This window comes from Nannospalax galili, unplaced genomic scaffold (genome assembly GCF_000622305.1).
Source record: "Nannospalax galili isolate Female #2095 unplaced genomic scaffold, S.galili_v1.0 scaffold1939, whole genome shotgun sequence".
Classification (NCBI taxonomy): domain Eukaryota; kingdom Metazoa; phylum Chordata; class Mammalia; order Rodentia; family Spalacidae; genus Nannospalax; species Nannospalax galili.
In genome coordinates this window covers 77,429-104,552 of record NW_008342008.1, presented here as the reverse complement: position 1 = coordinate 104,552, position 27,124 = coordinate 77,429, and the positions used below count along the sequence as shown (strand labels likewise).

At 47.2% G+C, this 27,124-nt stretch overlaps 2 protein-coding genes across 3 annotated transcripts; one reads left to right on the top strand and one right to left on the bottom strand.

Moving 5' to 3' along the window:
- Positions 1 to 757: 757 nt before the first annotated feature.
- Positions 758 to 16,100, bottom strand: Tnnc2 (troponin C2, fast skeletal type). 2 transcript variants are annotated; one of them, XM_029565748.1, is made up of 7 exons: positions 16,063 to 16,100; positions 15,339 to 15,420; positions 1,824 to 1,875; positions 1,562 to 1,705; positions 1,360 to 1,474; positions 1,093 to 1,229; positions 758 to 924 (listed from the first exon to the last, which is right to left on the bottom strand). In XM_029565748.1, exons 1-7 carry the CDS (start codon positions 16,071 to 16,073, stop codon positions 893 to 895), a joined length of 573 nt encoding a protein of 190 aa, XP_029421608.1. In that variant the 5' UTR covers positions 16,074 to 16,100; the 3' UTR covers positions 758 to 892. The 2 variants fall into 2 exon arrangements, with proteins under 2 accessions (XP_029421608.1, XP_008835986.1); XM_008837764.1 differs by lacking the exons at positions 15,339 to 15,420; positions 16,063 to 16,100 and adding an exon at positions 3,507 to 3,632.
- A 1,584-nt stretch (positions 16,101 to 17,684) lies between these two features.
- Snx21 (sorting nexin family member 21) lies at positions 17,685 to 26,941 on the top strand. Its single transcript, XM_008837761.3, has 3 exons — positions 17,685 to 18,225; positions 18,674 to 18,828; positions 26,209 to 26,941. The coding sequence occupies exons 1-3, from the start codon at positions 17,964 to 17,966 to the stop codon at positions 26,875 to 26,877; spliced, it is 1,086 nt and encodes a 361-aa protein (XP_008835983.1). The 5' UTR covers positions 17,685 to 17,963; the 3' UTR covers positions 26,878 to 26,941.
- The last annotated feature ends 183 nt before the right edge of the window (positions 26,942 to 27,124 follow it).

Genomic DNA, 27,124 nt, shown 5'->3' with positions numbered 1-27,124 from the left:
AAAAAGGAAGGAGAGCGGCTTTGACGAGGCAAGGGAGCGCCTTGGAGGACTTTTCCAGTGGCAAGCTCGGATTTTATTTTAGCGAGATCAAGCGCAGTGGAGGGGGCTGAAGAGAGGACCAGAGGAGACAGATTGATGCTCCTTCCCAGACTTGAGCCTCCATCCTCCCTACCATGGTCGCTCTGCAGCCCCTATGAAGCGCCTGGAACAAAGTAGTTCATACAGAAGTAAGATGCTTGGGGTGGATGGACATCCACTCCCCCTCCTCAGCAGGGTAGCCTGCACAGCGTGCAAGTGCCACACCCAAGACTCAAGAGGTTCCAGAAAGGAAGGAGGATGGGAAGTGAGAGGCTTCGCCCTCTCCGGGATACCAGCCTCCGCGCGCACCCTCACCCTACCCAGGAGCCCTAGCTCGAGGGGCGGCTGCTCACCCTGAAGTCCCTGCGGCCGCCCTCCTCCTGCGCCAGGTGCAGCTGCAGCCCATCCACAGAGCAGCCCAAGGCCAGCGCCAGCTGCCGGTTGCCGGCCGCGAACTTGCAGTCCCCTTGGAGCCCCGCCCGGCTCTTGGGGGCCGCCGCCTCCGGCTCGCGTGGCGCGGCTCCCTTTGGCATCCCGGCACTTGGCTCCGCAGTCTCCCCCACCTCCACCCCGGCCCGGGGAACACTTCTCCGGGGGACTCTTTGGACACCAAGCCTGACAGGCGGCCTCTGAGATCCCTTGCCCTCCGATCAGCCCCCAAGACACTCAGACCACGAGCTTGGCGAGGTTGACTTTTATTCCTTCCAGATTGAGCCCGAAGGGGCCGCGCCTCCCTGGTGGGAATGGACCGGCAGGGGTGGAGATGCCCAGGCTCAAGGGACCCGCGATCCGGGTAGAAGCGATGACCTACTCCTTACTGCACACCCTCCATCATCTTCAGGAACTCTGCGAGGAAGCAGAGGAAGAGGTCTGGGAGACCTGGCCAGGGCGCCCCGCCTTGTCATTGAAGGGTACAGTGCACAAACCCGCCTCGGAGAGTGGTCACGCCCAGCCCACCCACAAGGCCCAGGACTCCGGTGCCAGCTGCGCCCCCCGCTGTTCCTCGACTCTCACCATCAAAGTCAATGCGGCCATCATTGTTCTTATCACCGTCCTTCATCAGGGATTCTATCTCCTCGTCTGTCACGTGCTCCCCAGAAGCCCGGAAAATCTCAGCCAGCTCCTCAGCATCGATGTAGCCATCTGCGTTCCTTTGAGACCAAGGGACAGCAGGGCAGAGCACAGAGAACAGGTGAGTTGCTGGGGCCACACCTGACCCCAGTTCACACCTGACCCACCTGCTCCTGCTTCCACGTTCCATATCCCAAACGCCCAGTGTACCTGTCAAAGATGCGGAAACACTCTGCCAGCTCCTCTTCGCTCTTCCCTTTGGCATCCTCTTTCATCTGGCGCACCATCATGACCAAGAACTCTTCGAAGTCGATGGTGCCGCTGCCTTAGGGGGAGCAGGGGGCGCGCTGAGCCGAGCCCTGGCTGCCTGCCCCTCCCCACCATCCCCTGCCTTGCAGGGCCTCCAGTTTACCATCCTCGTCCACCTCCTCGATGATGGCATCCAGCTCCTCCTTGGTGGGCGTCTGGCCCAACATCCTCATCACGGTGCCCAGCTCTTTGACACTGATGTCCCCACCACCATCAGCATCAAACATGTCAAAGGCAGCCTTGAACTCTGCCAGGGGAAGAAGAGTGGCTGGTTGAGGTGAGTCCAATTAAACTATCACCCTCACACCTGCCATCCCTACACTGGGTCTCCAGCTCACCTCCCCCAGCTGCCCACCCTCACTCACCAGCGATCATTTCCTCGCTGAGGTAGGACCTGGCCTCAGCCTGCTGGTCCGTCTGTAGAAGACAAAACAAGAGAATGAGAAGGGGCTCCCTAGAGCAGACTCTCATCTCAGCCCCGACTTCTATTAGGAGGTGCCCTTGGTCCTCCAGAAAGACAGCTCCAAACCTACCGCACCTCCTATGTGCACCTCAAGTGCCCAACCCCAGTGCTGAGGACAGAAGACACAGATCATGCCTACTGCCTTCTCTGTCCTCTGGAGGTCAAGTCAGGACCACCCCCCCCACCAGTGATCATGGGCAAGTCATTCTTTTCCACAGGATGGGAAAGGGCTTTGTGTTATGTCAGTACCATTCCATCATGATGTCCCAAGTTCCTCTAGCTCCTAATGTGCCTAGTACTTGAATAGTTGCTCAATAAATATCTGTCCTCAAATAAATAATAACACAATGTAAACTCATTGAGCATCTGCTAAGTGCTCAGTTACTGAGAGCACAAGAAAAGATGGACCACTGTTCTCTCCCTTCAGAGGGTTCACAGACATGGAAATTTTGCATTTCATATTTTCAGTTCAGTCGTTGGAATAAGTTCCTATCATGCAATATCAAATGTGATGGCACTCTATTGTGAAAAGAAAAAATGTTTGTCTTGTCTTGACGGTCTTTTAAGACAGGGTCTCCCTGTAGCCTCAGCTGACCTGGAATTCACTATGTAGACCAGGCTGGCCTCAATCTTACAAAGATCTGCCTGCCTCTGTCTCCTGAGTGCTGGGACTAAAGGTGTGCGCCACCACACCTGCATGATTTTTTTTTTTTTTTTTTTTTTTTTTTTTTTTTTTTTTTTTTTTTAGATCATCTCACTATATAGCTCAGATTGACTAGGAATTCACTATGTGACCCACTGGCCTCAAACTCTCTATCCTCCTGCCTGTGCCTGAGCATGGGCTTTCAGATGCATGTCACCATACTTGACTCTGAAAACAAAGTTACTATGGGGTTTTTCAGGTCACATCCAAGCCAGGCCATATGGGTCAGGCACTTTGGACTCAAGCTGGTGGTGAGGAATGGGTGAGGAATCCAAGGAGTTCTTTAGCCAACTGGCCCAGACCCTCCTTCTCCTGTCCTCTACCCCTTGCTCCAGAGCCAGGAGGGCAGGCTATTTTTAATCAGGCATGGGCAACAGCAGCTGGTCTCTGGAGTCCAGTTACTCCTTGAAGTGAAGTAGGGAGGGGACCTCAGTGGAAAATGGCAGCCCCAAATTAGGATTCCCGCTCTGGGTGGATGGCCAGGGTCTCCCTAACTCTGGCCTGTCATATCCTTCCTGCTTATGAAGCCCACTCTGCCTCTGCCTTGCTAGGTGATTCCTTCCTGCCCTCAACATCCCCAACTCCCCAATGAAGCAGACAGTTTAACACCCTCTCTACACAACTCTGGGTATGGCACTGCTGCAAGTCTCAGATAATGGCCAAAAGTCACAAGTCTTGAAGATCAATTCCTAGAACCCATCCCCATCTTAGAGAAGCCACAGCCTCCCCAGGATATCACCAAAGGACTTGGGTTCTAGTAAGCCTCATCTTCTACCTTCAGATACCTACATTACTACTACCCACAGAGCACCCAGTTCTGGCCTGAAAGAAGCCCAGAAGTGCTCCTGTGAGCAAGAGAATGAAGACCCTTCTCGTCCTTACCATGGTTGCTGGTCACTGGGATGCCTCTGCTATGGGTCGTCTCCTCCGCACTCCACCACCCAAAGGTGCCCTGGCCTTCTCCAGCCCCCAGGATTTGTAGGGGGCACCCTTTACACCCACCTCCCTGCTCCCCAGGACTAGATACCCTGCCCAATCAGATCCAGGGGTCAGCAAACCCCACCCCTCCCAGAGTCCTAGCCCATTACCTAATTTAGCCAAGGGCCCTTGCAGGGAAATTTAAGCCTCTGAGCAGGTGGCAGGCTCTGACGTGCTAGTTTCTTACAGAAGAGTCGGTCCTGTGCCACCGTCTTAGGGATCTCCCTCCCCCCAGTACACTTGCCCCAAGATGGGAGAGGATGGTCAGAAAAGTGATAAGTGAGGCAGCTTGGGAAATGAGAAAACCACAGGCTTAATGTTGAAAGTTCAAGATCTAGTTCTGTCTCTGTAAGCCATGAGACTTTGGGCAGCTGGTGATGCCCCTCTAAGCCTGTCTAACTCCCCCCACAGAGAGACTATGGCAAAGTCAAAACCAGGTACATGTCACCTAGCTTGTGCTGGGCTCATAGGGTGGTGTTTGGCAGTGGAATGTCCTGTCTTTGAATGCAGTAAGGGGTAGGGGACCCAAACGGGGGAAGTGATAGCTAGGCCACCATTTATTGAACTTCCACAGCCGCTGTGCCACACACTATGCTGAGCATTTTGACCACATGATCTCATCTAGTATTCATCCTATGAGGTGGAAACTATTATTATCTTCATCTGACTTTTGGGCTTTAGAAATCATTCAGGTCTATAGAGGGATGCTGGAAATTCCTTTTTATTTTTTTGAGACAGGATCTCCCTGTAGTCTCATCTGGTCTGGAACTCAATACTTACACCAGGCTGGCCTCAGAAGGATTTCTCATGAAACATGATTTTTGAATACTGAAATAAGAGGTGATATTTGTAAACTTCATAATTATTATTATTATTTTGGTCTTTTTGAGACAGTGTCTTCCTGTAGCCCCAGCTGGCTTGGAACTTGCCATGTAGACCAGACTGGCCTTGAACTGCCTACCTTTGCCTCCCAAGTGCTGGGATTAAAGGCGTGGGCCACCACACCCAGCCTCCTATTATTATTTTTTTAGACCCAGTTTCATGTACCCAGGCTGGCTTCAAAATCATTATGTAGCTGAAAATGATGTTGAACTGATTTTTTGTTTGTTTGTCTGTTTTTTTTTTTTTCTTTTGATACAGAGTCTGGAACTTGCTATGTAGATCGGGCTGACCTCAAACTCACAGAGATGCACGTGCCTCTGCTTCCCGAGTGTTGGGACTAAAAATGAGCACCATCACACCTGGCTGACCTTGAATTTCTGATCATCCTGCCTCCACCTCCAGAGTGCTGGAATTAAATACGCCACCATTTAAATTCTTTTATTTATGTTGAGTCTCATTGACACCTGAATTGACCTCAAGCTTCTGGATTCAAGCGATTCTCCTGACTTAGCCTCCCAAATCACTGAGCCTTGTAGGCATGCCAGGTTTATGCAGAACTGGGGATCAAACCCAGGGCTCTGTGCATGCTAGGCAAGCACTCTACAAAAGAAGCCTTAGCTCTATCCTGGTAGTTCTTATTCATCTTGACTGGGAAAAGTTAGGAGATTCTAGAGGAGAAATAAGCATTGAAAACAAAGATTCTCTCTCAAGTTATCTTTACTAGGGAAAAGCAGGAAAAGGGTGTTTAAGACTCACTTCTGGTGAGCAAGGCAGATGTTTCTCTAAGCAATAAAGGGATAGCTAGTTTCCTGCCCTAGACATTCTAACCGAATTTTACTGGCCTCTATAAAATTGGGTCTACTTGCTGCTAAGAAGCCAAGGATTCTTTTCGCTCTTTTTTTAAATTTTACTTTTTTTTTTCTTGGTCTATTTGAAACAGGGTCTCCCTGTAGCCCCAGCTACCCTATGTAGACCATGCTGGCCTTGAGCTCTGCCTCCCAAGTGCTGGGACTAACAGGCATGCACCACCACACCCAACTCTCTTTCTAAAAATATTTAAAATTAATTTGAGACAGGGTCTCATGTAGGCCAGGCTGGCCTCGAATTCACTATGCAACTGAGGATGACCTTGAACTTCCTCATCCTCCTGCCTTTACCTCCCAATTGCTGGGATTATAAACATGCACCATCATGCCTGGTTCTATTTGGTGTCGGGGGTTGAAAGCAGAGCTTTGAGCATGCTAGGCAAGCACGCTACCAACAGAGTTGCATCTCTAGCCCCTGAGGCTTCATTCCTATGAGCAAAAAGCTCATATAGCAATGTAGTTATTTCTGTATTTATTTCTATTGTGGCATCCCTGGGGTTCAGAATGCAACTTTGTATATGAAATATATCTATATCTATATGAAACATGAAAAGAAAATGACAGCTGGCCTCTTCCTAGCTCAGTGAAGAAATCCAGAGGAACTCAGCTGATCCTCTGGAGAGTGAAGGTGGGGAGGGGAATCTAGTCTAAGGGGAACCAATCCACAGGGAATCCACAGGCTGAGCATGACGGTAGGTGAGGCTCATGAACAGTTGCTAAATCAACAGAAAGAATATGGAGACAAATAAGAGCAGGATCTGGGGCCAGAGGATGGAAGACTAGACACCAAGAAAGGCAGAGGGACAGAGGCAACTGGGCTGTACCCATCCCCTATATATAGACATTCCCAAGAAAGCTAGGGGAGCCAGGCCAGGCTAAATAAGGCATCCCCCTTGCCAGGCAGAGGACTGAGGCATGACACTCAGGGGAGTCCAACTTGGACAATACAAACTAGAACCAATTGGTCTCTGCAACAGAAGGTATGAAACCCTTAGTAATCACCGATGATTAATTTGTTCTTAAGTTTATTTGGGAAACAAAGACCCTGGTCCTTAGTATGACCAAGCTCCAATTGCCACCCCCCTCCCCCACAATCTCATTCTGCCCTCTCTCCTCATTTTGCAAGCTCCTCTGCTCTGGTCAAACTTAAACACTGCCCCAAACACCACCCTTTAAGAACTTTAGGTCTTTGCATAAGCTCCCTGATATCTCTCTCAGCATTTTTTTTTTTTTTTTGGTCTTTTTGAGACAGGGCCTCCCTGTAGCCCCAGCTGTCCTGGAACTCACTATGTAGACCAGGCTCACCTTGAACTCACAGAGATCCACCTGCCTCTGCCTCCCCAGTGCTGGGATTAAAGGTGTGTGCCACCATGCCCAGCTCTTCTCTCAGCTTTGACATCACTTCCTCCTGGATCCCTTCTCCCCTACACCCAGGTCAGGTGGTCCAAGGTGGTCTCCTGTAATTTCCTCCACTGTACCACTGAGCATGCTTTATGACCACGACCTGCTCTGAGTTCCACAGCCCAAAGTTGACTTTTGTTTAAGATCAGAATGGCACTTATCGGGCATTTAATAAGCACTGTATTCTGTGTAAGAATAACTAAACTAAGTAGCACTCTGCTTAATACAAAGAGGAACTTTCTAACAGTCATTGAATAGTAATGGGAACATGTGGCCTAAAGAAGTAATGAGCTCTGGGGCTGGATAGATGGCTCAGTGGTTAAGAATACTGGCTGGACCCAGGTTTGAATCCCAGAACCCACACGGCAGCTAACAACTGTCCGTAACTCCAGTTCCAGGGGATTCGAAGGCCTCTTCTGTCCTCCAAGGGCATTGCACGACATGTTGCACTTACCTACATGCAGGCAATACATGCATACACATAAAAAATAATAAATAAAATATTTTCTTAAAAAAGAAGTAATGAGCTCCTCAACACTAAGCATGTGCAAGTCCAAGACACATGTCCATCTCTTAATGAGGCTGTAGGGAAATAGCCACAAGAGTCTGAGGGTGGTGGGGTTAGAAGCCATCAAGAAAGCTCATTGCTGAGCATACAGCACATGCTAGTAATCTGAGTGAGTACTCAAGAGGCTGAAGCAGGAAGACTAGCTAGACTAGGCTAGCTCAGAGGCTCATGGGATGAAAGTACTTGCCATGCAAACCTGATGACTTGAGTTCAATACCTGGATCCTAGGTAGAAGGAGAGAACCTACTCTCAAAAGTTTCCTCTGACCACCCACAAATAAATACAAATAAACAAACAAAAAGCAGGGTATGGTGGCACACCCCTGTAATCTAGAGGAGATAGGAAGGTCAAGAATTCAAGGTGACCTTCAGCTATCTAAGGAGTTCAAAGCCAGCCTGGGATACACATCTCAAAAAAAAAAAAAAGCCGGGCATGGTGGGGCATGCCTGTAGTCCCAGCACTTGGGAGGCAGAGGCAGGCAGATCTCTGTGAGTTCAAGGCCAGCTTGGTCTACATAGTGAGTCCCAGGACAGCTGGGGCTACAGGGACACCCTGCTTCAAAAAGAAAAAAAAAAAAAAAAAAAGAAAGAAAGAAAGAAAAATTGGTGATGGGGAGATGACTCGGTCAGCAAAGCACTTCCCACACAGGCATACGGACTGTGTTTGGGTTTTTTTTTTTTTTTTTTTTTTTTCGGTCCTTTTTAAAAAATATTTTATTTATTATTTCCATTCTATGTGTATGAGTGCCCATTCTATGTGTATGAGTGCATTGCCCACATGCATGTGAGTGTACCCATGTCATGCACTGTTGCAGAGGTCAGAAGAGGGCCTCAGATTCCCCTGGAACTGGAGTTAAGGACAGTTCATAGCTGCCATTTGGGTGCTGAGAATCAAACCCAGGTCCTCTGCAAGAGCAGTCAGTGCTCTTAACCACTGAGCCATCTCTCTAGCCCCCTTTTTTCTGTCTTTTTGAGACAGGGTCTCTCTGTAGCCCCAGCTGACCTGGAACTTGCTATGTAGACCAGGCTGGCCTTGAACTCACAGACATCCACCTGCCTCAGCCTTGTGAGAGCTGGGACTAAAGGCGTGCACTACCAAGCCCAGCATGTGTTTGGATTTTGATCACTCGTCTAAAAGCAATGCACATCCTAGCAGCGAGCTGAATTGATGAGCTCCAGGCAACCTCTGGCCTCCCCACACATGTGTGCACACTCCACACAAGTGTGTACACTCCTGTATGCATGTACATATGTATACACAAAAATGTATACACACATACATATGTACACACATCACAGGCACACAAAAGAGAGCCTATGTTAATTCTAACACAATTTGTGAAAGAAACTCATCAATCAATGGAACACTTTTTAAAACTTTTTTTTGTTGTTTTTGTTTTTTGGTCTTTCTGAGACTGGGTCTTCCTGTAGTGCCAGCTGGCCTGAACTCACTATGTAGACCAGGTTGGCCTCAAAATCACAGAGATCCACCTGCCTCTACCTCCCAAGTGCTGGAAATAAAGGCGTGAGCCACCACACCCAGCTAAAACATTTAAAATTTTTTTTAATTTTATGTGTATGAGTGTTTTCTCTGCATGGATGTAGGTGCACCCATGTCATACAATGCCTGTGGAGGCCAGAAGAAGGCACCAGATCCCCTGGAACTGGAGTTACCAATGGTTGCTAGCCATCATGTGTGTGCTGGTACCCGGGTCCTCTGAAAAGCACCCAGTGCTCTTGATATCTGAGCCATCTCTCCAGCTCCACATAGACCACTTTTTAAAACTTTTATTTGTTTGTTTATTTGCATATGCTACAGTGCCTTTGTGGAGGTCAGAGGAAAACTGGCAGGAGCTGGTTCTGTTTTTTCTCTCTACCATGTGGATCCCAGGAATCAAAATCAGACTGTCAGGCTTGGTGGTCAGTCAGCACCTTTACCTATTTCATTGGCCCACCTTTTTTTTTTGAGGTGGGGGTTGTTTGTTTCCTTCCTTGAAACAAGACCTCACTACATAGCCCAGGCTGGCCTCTAACTTTCAATTCTGCTGCCTCCACCTCTCAAGTACTGTAATTAAAGGCATGTGGGCCATCCTGCCTGACTTGATAGACCAGATTTCTACCCATGATTTTATGAACATAAGCTGTAGCCCCGCTGCTTGACTGGTGCCAAAAAACTGAGGTTAGACCAGGAGTCCCCTGGCAATTTCACTGCTCTCCTGAGAGCTTTATTTGTTTATTTATTTTGGTCTTTTAGAGACAGGGTCTCCCTGTAGCCCCAGCTGACCTGATACTCGCTATGTAAGAACAGCCTGGCCTTGAACTCACAGAGATGTACCTGCCTCTGTCTTCTGAGTGCTGGGATCAAAGGCATGCCAGTGGGCCAAAGAGATGTTGTATTCAATAGAACAATTTAAAAGTGGTAAAGAAACAATACATTCAATGCATAAACATCCTTATAGAATGACAAAGGTAACTGGCAACGCTTGCTCTGCATGAAACACAACCTGATTTTGACTAGTAGCAGCATCTTCAGAAACATTAACTTATTTGTTACGGGTTCTAGACAAGCCTATGAGGTTATTAGCTAATGGCTGATGTACCAAGTTCCCTTCTCATACACAGAATGCACTTTTATTCATGGTATCTACTGACAACTGAACCCAGAAATTTTGCTTATCCAGGAATCCCGAGGAACCCATAGAGAGACATATTTCAAGCAGCACTGGACTAGATAGCATCCTCAGAGGCTCCCTTTTTTTTTTCTTTCTTTCTTTCTTTTTCTTTTAGAGACAGGGTCTCCCTGTAGCCCCAGCTGTCCTGGAACTCACTGCGTAGACCAGGCTAGCCTTGAACTCACAGAGATCTGCCTGCCTCTGCCTCCCAAGTGCTAGGAGAAGCTCCCTTTTCAAGCTTAGTACATCTATATTGCCCTGTATCTTGAACAAAGGCTGACTTTTTGTAAATCCTAAAATTTTCCTTATTATTATTTGGAATGACTGGTGATAGTTCTCTGAGGACTCTTTATATTAATCTGAATAACTTCTTTTCCTTTCTTCACACCATCTAACAGGCCCCCACCACAACATCAGAGCATGAAAGGGTATAATTCATGGGGCTGGAGAGACAGATGGCTCAGCAGTTAAGAGCATTGACTGCTCTTGCAGAGGACTGGGGTTCAATTCCCAGCACCCACATAGCAGATATGAACCGTCTTTAACTCCAGTTCCAGGGGAATTGGAAGCCTTCTTCTGACCTCCGAGGCATTGCACAACACGGGTGCACTCACATACGAGCAGGCAATACACTTATACACATAAAATATAATTAATTAATTAATTAAATAAATAAAATGAAAAGGTATAATTCAATATCAGAGGAGACCCCACAGCGGCTGGCCCTAGGTGGGCCACAGAAGATGTACACATATTCTTCGTAGTACAGACATGAATCAAAGCGTCACTAAGAACATAGTCATGGGGAGACTTTGTGACTGGCACTTCTAATTTAACGTTCAGCCTCTTGAAGTGAGTTTCTTTATCTGGCCTCAGGTAGGAACAGCAGCTTGTTGGGTCCTTGACAGTGGAAATGCACATTTTTTTTTTGAAAGGGGCCTCCAAAGATTCTACATGGTCAGAGCTTTGGGGTTTCATGGTGTAGCTTTAGTCTTTGTGCCGACACCCAGAAGTTCTCACCATGATCTGTGGATGTACAAGCATAACCTTGACCCCATACTTTAACACAGCCTTGCTTTTATTTGTTAGAGATTAAAGCCTATCACCAAATAGGTTGTAATTTGAGAGCAGGGTGGCTTTGGTCCAGTGTTGTTGGGTCATAGAGCACCCCTGCTCATCCGAAATTTCAAAATCAATGGCATTCAGAGCCAGAGCCAATTGTTTTTTAGGGGTGGCATAAGTGCCCCCTTTTTGTTTAGATAGATATAATTTGAGTGTGTGCTTTTGTTGTCTCACCAACAATGATCTGGGATCTCCGTGCTGTCAGAAATATGCCAACCAGCCAAATGCCAGCGTAAGCGGGGGCATTGACTGTTTTAATATTGTGAGGGAGTTCCAGAATAGCAAAAGTGGTTAACAAAAGTGAGTAATAACAAGAGCAGTCTTTTCCCCGCTTCGGCAGTGGCCCAAGTAAACCCAGAGGAGGTACTAGCAGTAACATGAACATGTGAAAGACACCCTACAGTGGAACACACACTACATCCATTTACTAAATCTTGTTAGACTGAAGACCTCTGTGTCCTCCTGACAAGAGGGATGTGAAATTTGGCTCAAGAAAGACATGAGGTGACACTATTTTCTGCCTGTGATCGGGTCAAAGAAAACTTGTGGCACAGACGGATGCTGGGGCATGTGTTAAAGCATGCCAATACAGAGGAGGTCAGAAGAGGGCTTCCGATTCCCCTGGAACTGGAGTTAAGGACAGTTTGTAGCCGCCATGTGGGTGCTGGGAATCCAACCCAGGTCCTCTGCAAGAGCAGTCAGTGCTCTTAACTGCGGAGCCATCTCTCCAGCCCCAGGATGTGCAAAGTTTTTATCTTCAGCCCCGCATAGGCTGATGGACCTCAACTAGTACCATCAGGAATATGTAGGCATGTTTGCAATTGAAGTATTGTGGACAATTTTTTGGAATTATCCAATTTGTAGAGCAGAAGAATGAAAATAATTTGCTTTGAGAATAACAGCAAATTAAAACATCTAGAAAATTAGAGAGATTTATTAAGAAATTTTTTAAATTTTGATTATTTTTTATAAGAATTAAGTGTAGGGGGCTGGAGAGATGGCTCAGCAGTTAAGAACACTGACTGTTCTTACAGAAGACCCGGGTTCGAATCCCAGCACCCACATGGCAGCTAACAACTGTCCAAACCCAGGCCCTTGCACTTGCTAGGCAAGAACTCTACCACTGAGCTAAATCCCCAACCCCTAAATAGCAATCTTATAATTGTATATTTTAACAGAAAGTACAAATATGAGCATAGAATTTGTAACTATACTAAAAAAATTAACATAGGCCAGGTGTGGTGGCACATGCCTTTGATCCCAGCACTCAGGAGGCAGAGATAGGCAGATCTCTGTGAGTTCGAGGCCAGCCTGGTCTCCATAGGAAATCCAGGCTAGTGGGGGCTAAAAGGGAGACGCTGTCTCAAAAAGAAAAAAAAAATTAAAATAGTTTTCTAAATTTAAAATATACAATTTTTAACTAGTTTTTATTTTGTTACTCCAGAAATCTTTATTATATGTTATCAGAAAAATATAGGCAATATAGTTAGTCTTTGTGATCAAAGTAATAGGATTTTTTTTTTGCTCTTTTTGAGACAGCATCTCCCTTTTAGCCCCGACTAGCCTGGATTTCCTATGCAGACCAGGCTGGCCTTGAACTCACAGAGATCTGCCTGCCTCTGCCTCCCAAGTGCTGAGATTAAGGCATGAGCCACCACAGTTTACTTAATTTTGTGTTTTTAATGACCTATTTAATAGATTAGTTGGTCATGTTTTGGTTTTTAGAAGATGGGGTGAGATGTAAATATCTGAAATAAGATAGCATGTATGTACTCACATTTAAAAATCACCATTCCAGCCAGGCGTGGTGGCACATGCCTGTAGTCCCAGCACTTGGGAGGCAGAGGCAGGCGGATCTCTGTGAGTTTAAGGCCAGCCTGGTCTGCATAGGAAATCCAGGCTAGTCGGGGCTAAAAGGGAGATGCTGTCTCAAAAAGAGCAAAAAAAAAATCCTATTACTTTGATCACAAAGACTAACTATATTGCCTATATTTTTCTGATAACATATAATAAAGATTTCTGGAGTAACAAAATAAAAACTAGTTAAAAATTGTATATTTTAAATTTAGAAAACTATTTTTTTATTTTATGTGTATGAGTGTATTGCCTCCATGTATGTGAGTGCACCCTTGTCGTGCAATGTCGCAGAGGTCAGAAGAGGGCTTCGAATTCCCCTGCAACTGGAGTTAAGGACAGTTCGTAGCCACCATGTGGGTCCTGGGAATTGAACCCAGGTCCTCTGCAAGAGCAGTCAGTGCTCTTAACCACTGAGCCATATCTCCAGCACCCATGTTTTTTTTTTTTTTTAATTTTTTATAAGCAACTTGAGAAGCGTGAAAATACTTATAACTTTAGGAAATACCTGTTTAGAATTTTATTTTGTAGAACACTGAACAAACACTTATAAAAATTTTTATTTTTGTTTATAATTTTTATCAAAATTTTGTTATCAAATTTTTTGTTGTTGTCTTTTTGAGACAGAGTCTCCCTGTAGCTCCCCTGGCCTGGAGCTCACTCTGTAGACCAGGCTGGCCTCAAACTCAGAGATCTGCCTGCCTCTGCCTCCCAAGTTCTGGGGTTAAAGGCGTGTACCACCAGGCCCAGTTCCAATGATTTTTTATTATATCCATAATATTGAAAGTTTATTTACTAAATATTTTAAAGTATAAATAATTTTGTTGTAGTCATGGCCGATAACTTCACAAAGTAATGTAAACTATATATATATATATATAATGATTATGAAAAATGTAAAGAGCTGGGCATGGTAGTACACACCTTTAATCTCAGCACTCAGGAGGCAGAGGCAGGGGAATCTCTGTGAGTTTGAGGCCAGCCTGGTCTCCATAGTGAATACAGGATGGCTGGGACTACAGGGAGACCCTGTCTCAAAAAAAAAACAAAAAAATGAATTTCTTTTTCAATCTTCAAGTAAAAGCTGGGATTATATATTTTTAATTAATTTTCACACTTAAGCCCTAGTTACTGTAAAAAGCAAAATTTCTTTTTCTTTTTTCTTTTGGTCTTTTTGAAATAGGGTCTCCTGGCTGGGATTAAAGGTGTGCGCCACCACACCTGGCTTAGAAACTCATTTTTTAACTTATTGTTTAGACAGCCCCTTAGTAACTTTGTTCTTTTTCCAAATTTAGTATTTTTAGTTTTTAAACTTTTTACAAACAGGAAAGAAGTGGTAACAGTGTTGTTTTTAACTTTCCCAAATTTATCTAAGATAATTAATCAACCACTCATAGGTCTGAACAAGATTTTGAGAAAGTCATTTATTATAACTTGCTTTGTAAATTAAAGCAAAATGAGTTTTTTTAAATGTAAGCTATTAATCAAGAATCAAACTAGTGGGACTAAAGAGATTGCTCAGCAGTTAAAAGCACTGGTTGCTCTTGGGGAGGACCTGGGTTCAATTCCCAGCACTCACATGATAGCTAACAACCATCTGTAACTCCAGTTCCACGGGATCCAACACCCTCCTCTGACCTCCGCTGGCATTGCACGACATGGGTACACCTACCTGCATGCAGGCATTACACTCATACATACAAAATAAAAATAATATATAAATTTTTTTTAAAAGAATCACATTAGTAATAGTAAACAGACCACAAGTTACAGATGTAATTTAATACAAGTACATTTTAAAATTCATTTTTGTTTAGAGTCTATCTTTCTCTGGGCTCCCTTTTGGCCCCTACAGACATCAGGATTTGTTTCTGGAGCCAAACCAATGAAGTTGGAATTAAGGCCAAGGCCCTATTTGAGTTTTGATATATTTATATTTTTGAGAACAGGAACTGTCCCCATGTTAAGTGACCTTATTATTCCCAAGAGGGGAAGTGAGAGCAGAATGTATCCTTAGGGTGATGTCATACACCCCTCTGTCAGCTCAAAGGGGCTGGCTGGAAAAGGCTGGGTTTTGTAGTGCTGGCTACAAAGGGCTCTTTGATTTATCTTGCTTTTTAGTTGTTTTTTTTTTTTTGGAGGGTGGGGGCATTGTTCATCCTAGGCCCAAACATTAACAAACAACCTGGCCCAATCTGAGGCTGTAGTCATAGGCTAGGAAGCGTTTTTCTAACATTCAGGTGTGTGACTACTAAATCATCTGGGAAAGGCACATTAGCTCGTGGTCCATGCTAACAAACAAACACCAAAGACATTTGCCTATTAACCCCCAGACTGAGGAATCTTATCTGAAAGCAAATCCCAGCAGTTACCTGTAGGAAGTGCCCAGGCAAGAGAATGCCTAGCCATCCATTAGGCGGTGAGGTGGACCTCCGTGTCCTTGGTGAGGCTCTACTGCAGGCAGGGATTTGCAAAGGGCAACAGGTTAGGGAGTACATGGACAAAGGACAGAGGAGAGGTCAGCTCTCCTGTCCTTGAGACAGATAACAAAAAGACAGGACAGAACAAGGCTGACAGGAATAGCCCTTTAGTACATTATTTTAGACCCAAAGGAAGTATTCGGTCACTCACACGACAATTCAGCGGGCCATGCATTCAAACAAAACCAGATCTCAATGTCTCATGAGAGACAGAAGTAGAAAACTGAATTCTGAGGGATGATTCCTCCTTATTATCACTTTCTTCCCATTAAATCTTTTGATCACCTGCCTTTGAAGAAGTAGGCATCTGTAAAGGCTGAGCAGCCCAAATTATAAAGTTACATAGAGACCAAACGTCTAAAGGGGTAACTTTGTCCTGTGTGCTTGTTTAGACGTTTGCAGCCTATCTTTCCATTGCTGCCTATGCAGCATGTCTTAAAGGGGCAATGAAAATATTTATCTGTATATTCAAAAAACTCATAAAAATTCTTTCTTTTCATTTTAACTCCCAGTGCTTTAACCATCATGTGGAGCAAGTATGTGCAATCCTCCCCTTTCCTTTTAGCTTGTCCCATAGTGATCCTGGTGTCCACGAGTGGGCCCCTTGCATGCTTACCAGAGCTCCATTCTTCACTGTTTTTTTGGTAGATTCACTATGCTTCAAGCAGGTCCCTGGCTGTGTAGCACCCCCCCTCGCTGCCCCCCCTACCCTCCCTCCCATGCTGCAGGAGCACTTTCACTGCCCTCCTAAGAGCCTTTTATTGGGAGCTCAGTGTTCAAAGTTCACACAGAGTTTACATATGATAAATGCTCAAGCTGTGTAAAACACGTAGGAATTATCCCATTATAACGGTGAGAAAGCAGCACAGCACACCCAAGGCCATGGCAACTGGCCCAGTAACAGACCTCCTTCGATGCATGCAGAAAGGAAAGGGGGGGGGCATCCCAGAGACAGCTCTTTAACTACTCTGCTTCCTAGCATCCTGGGAGCAGATCCTCCTGCCTCAGCCTCCCAAGTGCTGGGATTACAGATGTATACCATCATGATTGGATGAACAACAATTTTGCATCCAGACTCCTGTGGCATATACCAAAGGACAATACTCAGCCAATGGATGAAGTGTTCTTTTTTTTTTTTTCTTTTTTCTTTTTGCCCCTACACCCTGTCTGTAAGACGAATGCAGAGTCATTAAAGCTTGCAATTACAAATAAGCTTAAATCCCAGCTCCTCCACTTCCCAGCTCTCCACCTGGAAAAGCCAATTTGCCTGCTTCTTCATTACTGTCCAGGAACTACCTCTTCCCCAGGACGTTGTGGGGTTAGATGTGAAATGCCTAACAGGGCACAGGACTCAACGGATTCTGAAAACTACTGTTCAAGGAAGGCCAGGGAGGGTGTTTTCCATTCAAAATGACTTCCCCCACCCTCCTCTTGTGCCCCTGCAAGAGGGTAGGAGCTACTTTCAGAGAGATCCTGTTTTATTGTCCACTGGTAAAATCTGCCCTGCTAGGGACTGATAGGCCTTCCAAGAGAAAGCATCGGTAAGTCTTCTTGGTCTACTGCTATCCTGCAGTAAAAGATAAACCGCAGCTCTCTAGAGAGCTGCAGAGATTAGCTGACTCCGCCCGCGAGAAAAGAAGTCAGCCCCAAGGTCCCCAGACTAGACATCTCTGGCAAATTTTGCGATCTTGGACAAATAATTCGGTCTCTTGGACCTCAGTTTCCCTGTCTGCCTTATTCCTACATGGGTGGCTCAAGCCTGGGACCGCTGTAGATACAATGATTCTTGCGTAACTGACCTTTCCCTCCGCCCATTGTCTATCAGGTTCCTAAAAGGGCTGAAAACTTAGTAGTAGTACTTCTTTTATGAGAAAACCTAGACTGGGCAAGGCCCCATTCCAACCTTCTCTTGACTTTAATTTTTTCAGTAGACAGCCGAGCTCCCAAAGCCGCGTAATTACATTGTCAAGTTAAAGAGCGCTGGATGGAAATTAGCGGCACAGACTGGGGCTGCCGCGGGACTCCGGCGGGGGTGGGACCGGTCCAGGAGGGCGCCCGGCCGGCCAGACTCAGGACAGCTGGGCCCCACGCCCGGCTCAGCACGCCCCAGGATTCTCAAGTCCGGGTTGAAGCTCGGGGCCGGGATTCCGGGCAGCTCCCGGGAGCGGGCGGGGCCAGGGGCGGGGCGGCTGCAGGAAGCGGCCTGGGCCCAGGCCTGGGGGAACCGCGGACCGCGGCAAGGGATCCTCGGGAGCAGCGCGCAGCCCGGGACGCTGGAGGCGGAGTTGCGCGCAGGAGCACGGGAGCCCCTGGCGGTGGGAACGTGGCTTGCGCGCCGGACGTAGGGGACAGCCACCCGAGGGGTCCGGGGCTTGCGGGGTCCTGGGCTCGGGCTCCCCAGGGGCGGAGTCTTGCTCTCGCCACGCCTCTGACCCCGCCCTCCAGGGCCCGCCCCTGCTCGCTCGCGGGCGGGTCCCTTCCAGCCGGGCCAGCGCGGCGCTCTCCCCCCAGGGTGCCATGGCCTCCCGGCTCCTGCACCGGCTGCGACACGCCCTGGCCAGCGATGGCCCCGGGGAGGCGGCCGCGGGCCCCGAGGCCGAGCAGTTCCCGGAGAGCTCGGAGCTGGAGGACGACGATGCCGAGGGCCTGTCCTCCCGCCTCAGCGGGACCCTCAGCTTCACCAGCGCGGAGGACGAGGAGGACGAAGGGGACGACGAGGACGACGAAGCCGGCCCCGACTCGCTGGCCTCCGGGGATGGGACGTCGGGAGAAGACGCAGGCGAGTGCGGGAGGATGGAGACAGGAACCCTGGGGCTCGGTTAGGCCTGCGCCCTTGCTGCGTTCCCGAGAGCATCCCGGGAGCCCTGAGCTGATCTGGCTTAAACTCTTAACACTTCTTTAAGCACCTCCACACACCCTTTGGCTGTGTGACCTTGAGTCACAGTACCTCAGATGGGAATCACTCTATCTCGGGGGGTTTGTGGCTTTTAAATGCACAGGACCAGGGAAGTCAATGTAATGATGTGCTAGGTGCTTTGGGGTGGAATATTTAGCGGGCAGTATGAGCCAGGAACTGTGGCACGGGTGCTTTTCTAGTCCTGCGCTCCGGTTCTGTAAAATAGAAATTAAGCCCATCTCGCTAGAACGAATGCGGTCACAACATGTAGTTTTATGTTGACCCTGGCGCTAGCCCTTTGATATGACGGGCCATGCATGTGCTTGTGCAGAACGGAGCCCACCTGATGGGCAACGGGGCAGTCAACTCCTGGCCCGGCAACTGCAGGATTTCTGGAAGAAGTCTCGGAACACCCTAGTCCCACAGCGGCTGCTCTTTGAGGTGACCAGCGCCAATGTTGTCAAGGACCCTCCCTCCAAGTACGTGGTGAGTGAGGTTCCAGGAACCCTTGGGCAGCGAGTCTGTAAGTCTGGCTGAGAAAAGAGGGAAGATGACAACTTTCGGGGGTTCTGTCAGTTGTAAATGGCCGCCCTTACTTCACACAATGGGAGAACTGAGGCCAAAAGGAGATGTAATTTGAGCAAGTCCTCAAGCAAATGACCTCTGAAACTGGAGAAGTGGAAATTAAGGAGCTGCCTCCTATCCTGGTTTTGAGGTCAAGAAAACTGGTCTGTGTACTGTCCCATATCGCATGGATTTTTCAAACTATCAAGACACAGACTTGAGACCCAGTTATACGGGTTAGTGGTTAAGGAAATGAGCTTTGGATCCAGATCAACCCTGATTCACATCCAGCTTCTCCTTGGGTGGGTTCTGTGACCTTGATGGCCCTGTTTCCTGGTCTGATTAGTAGAATAGTGCACAGGATAACAGCAGGAGTTACATGAGACCGTTCATCCTCAGCCTTGTGCCTGGTGCCCTGAAATAAGACGGTAGCTGTAGTTTCAGCCTTCCTAATCTGAAAATCCACAATCTGAAATGCTTGGAATCCATTTGAAAACCAACATGTGGAAAATTCCACACCTAACTTCTTGTGATGTTTGCTCAAAATGTAGGCACATAGAGAATTTCAGGCCAGCCAGGGCTTCATAGTGAGACTCTGTCAAAAAATAAAAGTACATCTTCTTGATAAGTGATGTGGGAGGGCCCAGCCCACTGTGGGTGGTGCCACCCATGGGCAGGTGGGCCTGTGGTGCATAAGAAAGCAGGCTGAGCAGGGGCCAGGGGAGCAAACCAGTAAGCAGTGATCCTCCGTGGCCTGAGCTCCAGCTCCTGCTTCCAGGTTCCTGCCCTGAGTTCCTACCTTGGGCTCCCTGATGAACTGCGACCTGGGAGTTGTAAGCTGAATAAACCCTTTCCTCCCCCCCCCGAAAAAAAAAATTAAAAAATAAATAAAAATAAAAGTAAAAAGTACTTGAGAGGCAGAAGCAGGAAGACTATCATAAGTTCAAGGCTAACATGGGCTACATACTGAATACCAGGCTAGCCAAGGCTACACAGCAAGACTGTCTAAATAAAAAAATAAAATAAAATAAAATACCATATAAAACCAGGCTAGGAATGTAGTTCAGTGGTAGAACATTTGCCTAGCATGCTCGATGACTCTGGGTTTGATCATCCCCCTGCCACAAATTATAGAAACTACTTTCAGAGACAAGTATGGTGGTGCAATTGGAGGCAGAAAGATCAGGAGTTCAAGGTCAGACCAGCTACACAGCAAGGCCAGCCTGGGCTACGTGAGACCTTATCTCAAAACAAGATAAAGGGACTGCAGAGACGGCTCAGCACTGGTTGCTCTTGCAGAGGACCAGGGTTTGGTTCCCAGCACCTATATGCAGCTGTTAACTCCAGTTGCAGGGGGATCTGACACCCTCTGCTGGCCTCTGCAGGCATTGCATGACATGGGTGCACTTAACATACGTAGTCAAAACATACACATAAAATATAAATTAAGGGCTGGAGAGATGGCTCAGTGGTTAAGAGCACTGACTGCTCTTGCAGAGGACCTAGGTTCGATTCCCAGCACCCACATGACGGCTATGAACCGTCCTTAACTCCAGTTCCAGGGGAATCTGAAGCCCTCTTCTGACCTCCGCGGCATTGCACAACACAGGTGTACTCACATACATGCAGGCAATACACTCATACACTAAAAATAAAATATTTTTTAATTAATTTAAAAATAAAACAAAAAAACCTACCTTCGGGCTATGTGTATACATTACATAGAAAATATAAGTTTTAGGGGCTGGGATGTAAATCTCAGTTGGTAGGGTGTTTGCCCAGCATACACAAAGCCCTGGGTTCAGTTCCCAGCCCCACATAAACTGGGTGTGGTGACACACACCTGTAATCTCAGTACAGGAGGAAGCAGAAGAATCAGGAGTTCAAGGCCAGCCTCAGCTACATAAGTTCAAGGATAGCCTGAAATATGTAAGATCCTATCTCAAAAACCCAATTTATTTATTTATTTATCTATCTTGTATTTGGATGTGAGTCCCATCTCTACAATATCTCATTGCATATATGTAAAGATTCCAAAATCTGAAATATTTCTGGTCCTAAGCATTTTGGTTAAGGGATACTTGGCTGCATTATTATCTAACTTTAGGTTGGAAATGTCAGGTGCCTAGGGCATGCTTGGCCTCTTTATAACCCAGGTGAGTCAATTCTTTAGCATCCCTGACTCCAGCACCATAAAGGCTAAGGAGTTAGAGAATAATATGGACAAGGGCCTGGAGTCCATTTTCCTTGCTATGAAGGGGAGAAACTGTTAGAAAGAATGAAGTCTGCCAAGTCCTGCTCCCTCCCAAGCCTAAATCCATCTGAGCAGGCCAGTCCAGGCAGTGGCAGCTCCCTGCTTGTCATTCTCCTCTTCACACCCTCCTCCATCTGACTCAGCTAGACCCGGCCTGGAGCCCTGTCCCACATTTGGACCTCTCCACCCTTCTCTGTTGCTGTTAGCAATAAGGGCCACACCCATGGGGTGACTGCTCCACTTTGAACAGGGAATGATGGATCCAAGGCTTTATTTATTGTGTTAAAGATCAAATCCTTATGCATACTAAGTAAATGCTATACCATAGAGCTATACACCACCAGTCCCTGATGGTCCAATCTAAAGTGGTAAATGTCCCAGAGCTCTGGAGTAAGGGGTCATGCACAGGAAAGAGACACCAAGGCTCAGTCACCAAAGAGCAGCTCAAAAGTAGGAAGGAATAGAGGTGACTTTGGTACCTAGATGGAAAGGCATCATATGGAAGGTGAGGATGGCCATCTTCTGTCCTGTCCTATGTTGGGAAAATCAAGCCAACCTCCTCTGTACAGTGGCACCCAGTATCTCCATGTTACTTCTCCTAGAAGTCAGGAGCACAGGTTTTAGAATCAGATCTTAGGGCACATCTTTGTGCCCTTCACTTCCTCTGTGAGCCTGCTCCTCAGCTGACAGATATGACACCTTCCTTGCAGTGCTATTGTTGATAATTAAGAGAAACCATAAATGGAAAAGTGCTTGGTACAGCACAAAGCATAGGGTAAGTGCTTAGTGCTCAGTTACTACAGTCACACTATGCTTTTGGAGTATTGTTTGTGCTGCTGGGGATGGAGCCCATGGCCTCATTCAAGCTAAGCAAGCATTCTGCCATTGAACTACATCCCAAGCCCCAAGAACTACAATCACTGTTACCTATTTTGGTGGGCCATTTCAAGCATCAGATGAAATAATGGCTATAAAATGGTCTCTGCCAAAAAAATTTTTTAAAAAGGCTAGAGGAGGAGTTAGGGGTGAATATGATTAAAAGGTATGTAGCATGCATTCATGAACTCAAATTAAATTAAAATTCTTAAATATCAAATTAAAAAATAAAATTAAATCAAAGCTACATACAGGGTTACTGCGAGCGTTTTTTTCTAAAATATGCCCAGCAGAAAACTGTTTTGCTGGAATGTTAATAACTGTTGAAAATAAGAGAAAAGAATGGGGCCTGGTAGTGCAGGCCTGTACGGCCAATACTCCCAGCACTTGAGAGATGGCGGCAGGAGGCTCAGGAGTTCAAGGCCAGGTTACAGGGGTGGGGGGTGGAGAAAGAAAAGTAGGGGAAGAGAAAGGTTGTGTTTGGTCAGTCTGTTTTGCCAGTACAGAGTTGAACAAAAGTAAATAGTTTTTTTTTTTTTTTTTAACGTACTGTGAATCTTCCAAAGAAAAAATAGGGAAGCTGAGGTGATGGGGAGTAGCTCGGGTATTGGCCGTTCCATAGGGTAAATTTGAGAAAGTTTGCTGGGTAGCCCGTTAACATACAACACCTGTAACTCCCAGTTTATACCTCCTGCCTTGGTGTCAGTCCTCAGTAGTCCTAAATAGTCCTTACTCAGGCTCTCAGATCTGGAGGAAAGCATAACAGTCATCTTGTTCAGTGTTTACCAAACAAGAATCTTTACACCTTTGCAGTTTTTGTCCTGTTTAAAATGCTACTAGTGCCGGACATGGTGGCACACACCTTTAATCCCAGCACTCAGGAGACAGAGGCAGGCAGATCTCTATGAGTGAGTTTGGTCTACATAGCGAGTTCCAGGCCAGCTGGGACTACAAGGAGACCGTCTCAAAAAGACAAAAAAAAAAGAGCTACTAGTGGGCCAGGAAGATGGCTCAGTGGGTAAAGGCACTTGCCTTGCAAGTCTGAATTCAATACCCAGAACCTATGGTGAAAGGACTCTGAAAGTTGTTTTGTGCACAAGCACACACGCACAGGTACACACACACTAGATAAAAAAACAGATGAATAAATAAAATGCAACTAGTATAACTCTTTGATTCACTTTATATTGGGAAAGGGGGTGACAGTGAAACTAGGGCCTCATGCATGCTCGGCAAGTGCTTTACTGCTGAGCTATATTCTCAGCTTATTTTTATTTTATCTGTAATAGTGTTTTGCCCACATGTATGTAAGTACCCCACATGCATACAGTGCCCAGGGAGACCAGAAGAGGGCATTGGAACCCTGGGAGCTGGAGTTATAGACAGTTGTTAGCCACCATGTGGGTACTGGGACCTGAACCAGGGTCCTCTGCAAGAGCAGGTATGCTCTTAACCACTGGGCCATCTCTCCAGCCCATCAACCTTCTTTTTAGTATTTTGGGGTTTTGTTTTTGGTTTTGTTTTTTGTTTTTGGTCCTTCTTGAGACAGGATCTCTCTGTAGCCCTACCTGGCCTGGAACTCACTATATAGACCAGGCTGGCCTTGAACGCAACAGAGATCCACCTGCCTCTGCCTCCCGAGTACTGGGATTAAAGGCATGTACCACCATACCCTGCTTTCTTCTTTTTATTTTGAGAAGTCTTACTAAGTTGTCAGGCTGACCTTCAACTCACTGTGTATCCCAGGCAGGTCGTGTACATTCAATCCTACCTCAGCCCAGCCTTCATAACATTTTTCTTTATAGGAACCCTCTCTCTAAGCCCTATAGCGCTACTAGTATATAGCACTACTTGCTGTAAAGAGACATTAAGCATGAGAATAGAAGTATGGAGCTGCTGGGCCAGTGAGGCCTGTAATCCCAGCTGCTTGGGAGGCTAAAGCTGGAGAATCTTAAGTTCAAGGGCTGCCTAGGCTACATAGTTGAGTTTAAGGCCAACCCAGACAACTTAGTGAGACTTTGTCTCAAAACAAAAAATATAAAGTTAGGCATGGCGAAGCATACTTGTAATGCCAACACTTAAGAGATACAGACAGGAGGATCAGGAGGCATTCATCCTCAGCTACATAGTGAGTCTGAGGGGAGTAGGGGTTGGACTGTAGACATAGCTCAATAGTAGAGTGCTTACTTAGCATGGCAAAGCCCTATGTTCAATCCCCAGTACCACAAAAAAAGAACCACACGCGCAGACAAAAGTGTGGGGGTGGATGTGTTGCTCAGTGTTATTACATGTCTACAAGTTTCTGGTTCCCATCTTGTAACACACACACACACACACACACACACACACACACACACACAGTGAAAATTAGGCCAGATGTGGTAGTGCAGGCCTTTAATCCCAGCACTTAGGAGGCAGAAGCAGGCGGATCTCTATGTAATCAAGGCCAGCTTGGTCTATATAGGGAGTTTCAGGGCTACAATGTGAGACCCTGTCTCACAACCCCCTCCCCCCCCAAAAGGTGAAAATTAACAAAGCAATTATTAAATCCTGCCTAGATGCTGTTCCCTGAAAGAAGGTTCTGAACTGAGATTAACTGAGTGAGATTCAGTTTCTGGCTCTTTACAAAAATGAAGATGAGACATGTTAGAGAGGTGCCAATTTGTAGTGAACAGACTAGAAGAGATGAGCATGGTGTGTGCCTCCAGTCCCAACCATTTAGAAGGCTGAGGCAGGAGGATCACCTGAGCCTCAGTAGTCTAGGCCAGCAGGGCAACAGGAGGAAACACCCACCTCAAAAAGACAGGAAACTGGTCTGTGGTGGCTCACGCCTGTGATCCCAACACTCAGGAGACTGAGGCAAGAGAACTGCCAGGAGATCAAGGCCAGCGTGAGCTACAGAGTGAGACCCTTGGACACACTCTGTGTCCTAGAGAACTGGAGATGCAGCTCAACTGGTAGAGTGCCTGGCTAGCATGCACAAAACTCTGTCTTGGGTCCCTAGTACTGCAGAAACCAGGTGTGATGATGTGCACCTGTGATCTCAGCACTCAGCTCCACAGCAGGCTTGAGGTCAGCATGGGCTATATGAGACCCTGTCTCAAAAAAAACAAAACAAAACAAAAAACCAAAATCTTGGACTGGCAAGATAGCTCAGCAGGTAAAAGCACTCTCCACACAGGCCTGATAACCTGAGTTCAATCCCTGGAATCCCTGGTGGAAGGAGAGAACCAACTCCACAAAGTTATCCTCTGACCTCCATACGTGCACTATGGCATGTAAATTCCATCACACACACGCACGCATGCACGTACACACATACAAATAGTAGTAGTAGTAGTAGTAGTAGTAGTAGTAGTAGTAGTAGTAGTAATAGGCCCAAAAGAAAAAATAGGTACATTAAAAAGGGTCAAAGGAACCAGGCATGGGGGCACATACCTATAATCCTAGCACTCAGGAAGCTGGGACAGGAGGATAGTTGGTTTGAGGTCAGTCTGGGCTACATAGTGACACCTTGTCTCAATAAAAGGAAAGAAGAAACAGGAATCACCCCATTTAGTGATGCAGTAGACTCCAGTGTGTATAACCTAAGAATCTCAGGTACCTATGCTTGTACATCCCATACTTGAGTAATAATGACCTGACCCAAAAACTTGTTCTTTAGAGTTAAGGCAGACCTGCGGGTCACTGCTTTGCCTGCCCTTACTAAGGGAGAGGGACTGAGCTGGGGTCACAAAGTGAGTCCTGATCCAGCAAACTCAAAAGTTTTGCCACCGGGGCTGACTGAAGACCTGTCCTATGGTCTGGTTTGAGACAGCCTGGCCAATAATGTGGAGGCAACTATGTATTCAGAGTGGCACACAGTTCCAAGCAGGCCCTCGAATTGGCTCAGAGGCCCCAAAGAGTGGTCTGGGTTCCAGCTCACTCCTTCACAGGAACTGCCCTACGGGAAGGGAGAGGGTCCCAGAAGCAGCAAAGGGGCAGTAGCCTCAAGCACTGAAGCTCATCTCTCTTTCTTTCCCTCTGCTGCCTTGGGCCTGGGCCATTTCAGAGGAGCCTCAGGTAAGATGGGAGTGGGTCCCACTCCATTGCTGGGGAAGAGAAGAGGTGGGGAAGGGAAGGAAGGGGTCCACAGAGATTACATCGGTCCTGATACCCAACCCTCCCCACAGCTCTACACCTTCGCCGTGATGGGCCCAGGAGATCGCCAGCCAGCCCAGATCTCTCGCCGCTACTCAGACTTTGAGCGGTTGCACCGAAACCTACAGCGACAATTCCGGGGTCCCATGACTGCCATTTCCTTTCCCCGTAAGCGCCTGCGCCGGAACTTTACTGCAGAAACCATTGCCCGCCGTAGCCGGGCCTTTGAACAGTTTTTGGGCCACCTGCAGGCAGTACCTGAGCTACGTCACGCACCAGACCTTCAGGACTTCTTTGTGCTGCCCGAGCTGCGGCGGGCGCAGAGCCTCACTTGTACTGGTCTTTATCGTGAGGCCTTGGCACTCTGGGCCAATGCCTGGCAGCTGCAGACCCAACTGGGCACCCCTTCTGGCCCAGACCGCCCCCTGCTGACTCTGGCTGGGTTGGCTGTGTGCTACCAGGAGCTGGAAGATCCTGGGGAGGCCCGGGCCTGTTGTGAGAAGGCTCTGCAGCTGCTGAGAGACAAGAGACCCCACCCTTTTCTGGCACCCTTTCTAGAGGCCCATGTCCGGCTCTCCTGGCGCCTGGGAGTGGACAAACGCCAGTCGGAGGCCCAGCTCCAGGCCCTACAGGAGGCAGGCCTTACCCCCAGCCCACCTCCCAGTCTCAAGGAACTGCTCATCAAAGAGTTGCTGGACTGATTCCTGTCTTAAGGCCAGGATGAGAGAGGGGCTGCCTCAGGTTCAGGGGATGGGGACACTAATGAGGACATGTGGAGCAGCAGGAGGTTACAGGGGTGCTGGGAGCCCCTAGAAGTAGTCCCAGAAAGAATCTGCAGCAGACTGAGGCCATTTTCTTTTGCTGAGCTGGCCTCCCAATAGGCTTTGCATGGGGTTACCCTAGAATGATAGAAGGGGGAAGTCTTCACAGTCTCTACAGCCTACCACG

What these genes read in the sequence shown, in the direction of transcription:
- Tnnc2 (XM_029565748.1), bottom strand. An exon ending in TGCCTGGGCACTTCCTACAG is followed by an intron (nt 1,876 to 15,338) that starts GTAACTGCTGGG and finishes TGTCTTCTACAG; the next exon opens with ACGGACCAGCAGGCTGAGGC. An exon ending in TGGCCGCATTGACTTTGATG is followed by an intron (nt 925 to 1,092) that starts GTGAGAGTCGAG and finishes GCTTCCTCGCAG; the next exon opens with AGTTCCTGAAGATGATGGAG.
- Snx21 (XM_008837761.3), top strand. Translation starts at nt 17,964, where the DNA reads ATGGCCTCCCGGCTCCTGCACCGGCTGCGACACGCCCTGGCCAGCGAT. An exon ending in GACGTCGGGAGAAGACGCAG is followed by an intron (nt 18,226 to 18,673) that starts GCGAGTGCGGGA and finishes GTGCTTGTGCAG; the next exon opens with AACGGAGCCCACCTGATGGG. An exon ending in ACCCTCCCTCCAAGTACGTG is followed by an intron (nt 18,829 to 26,208) that starts GTGAGTGAGGTT and finishes CCCTCCCCACAG; the next exon opens with CTCTACACCTTCGCCGTGAT.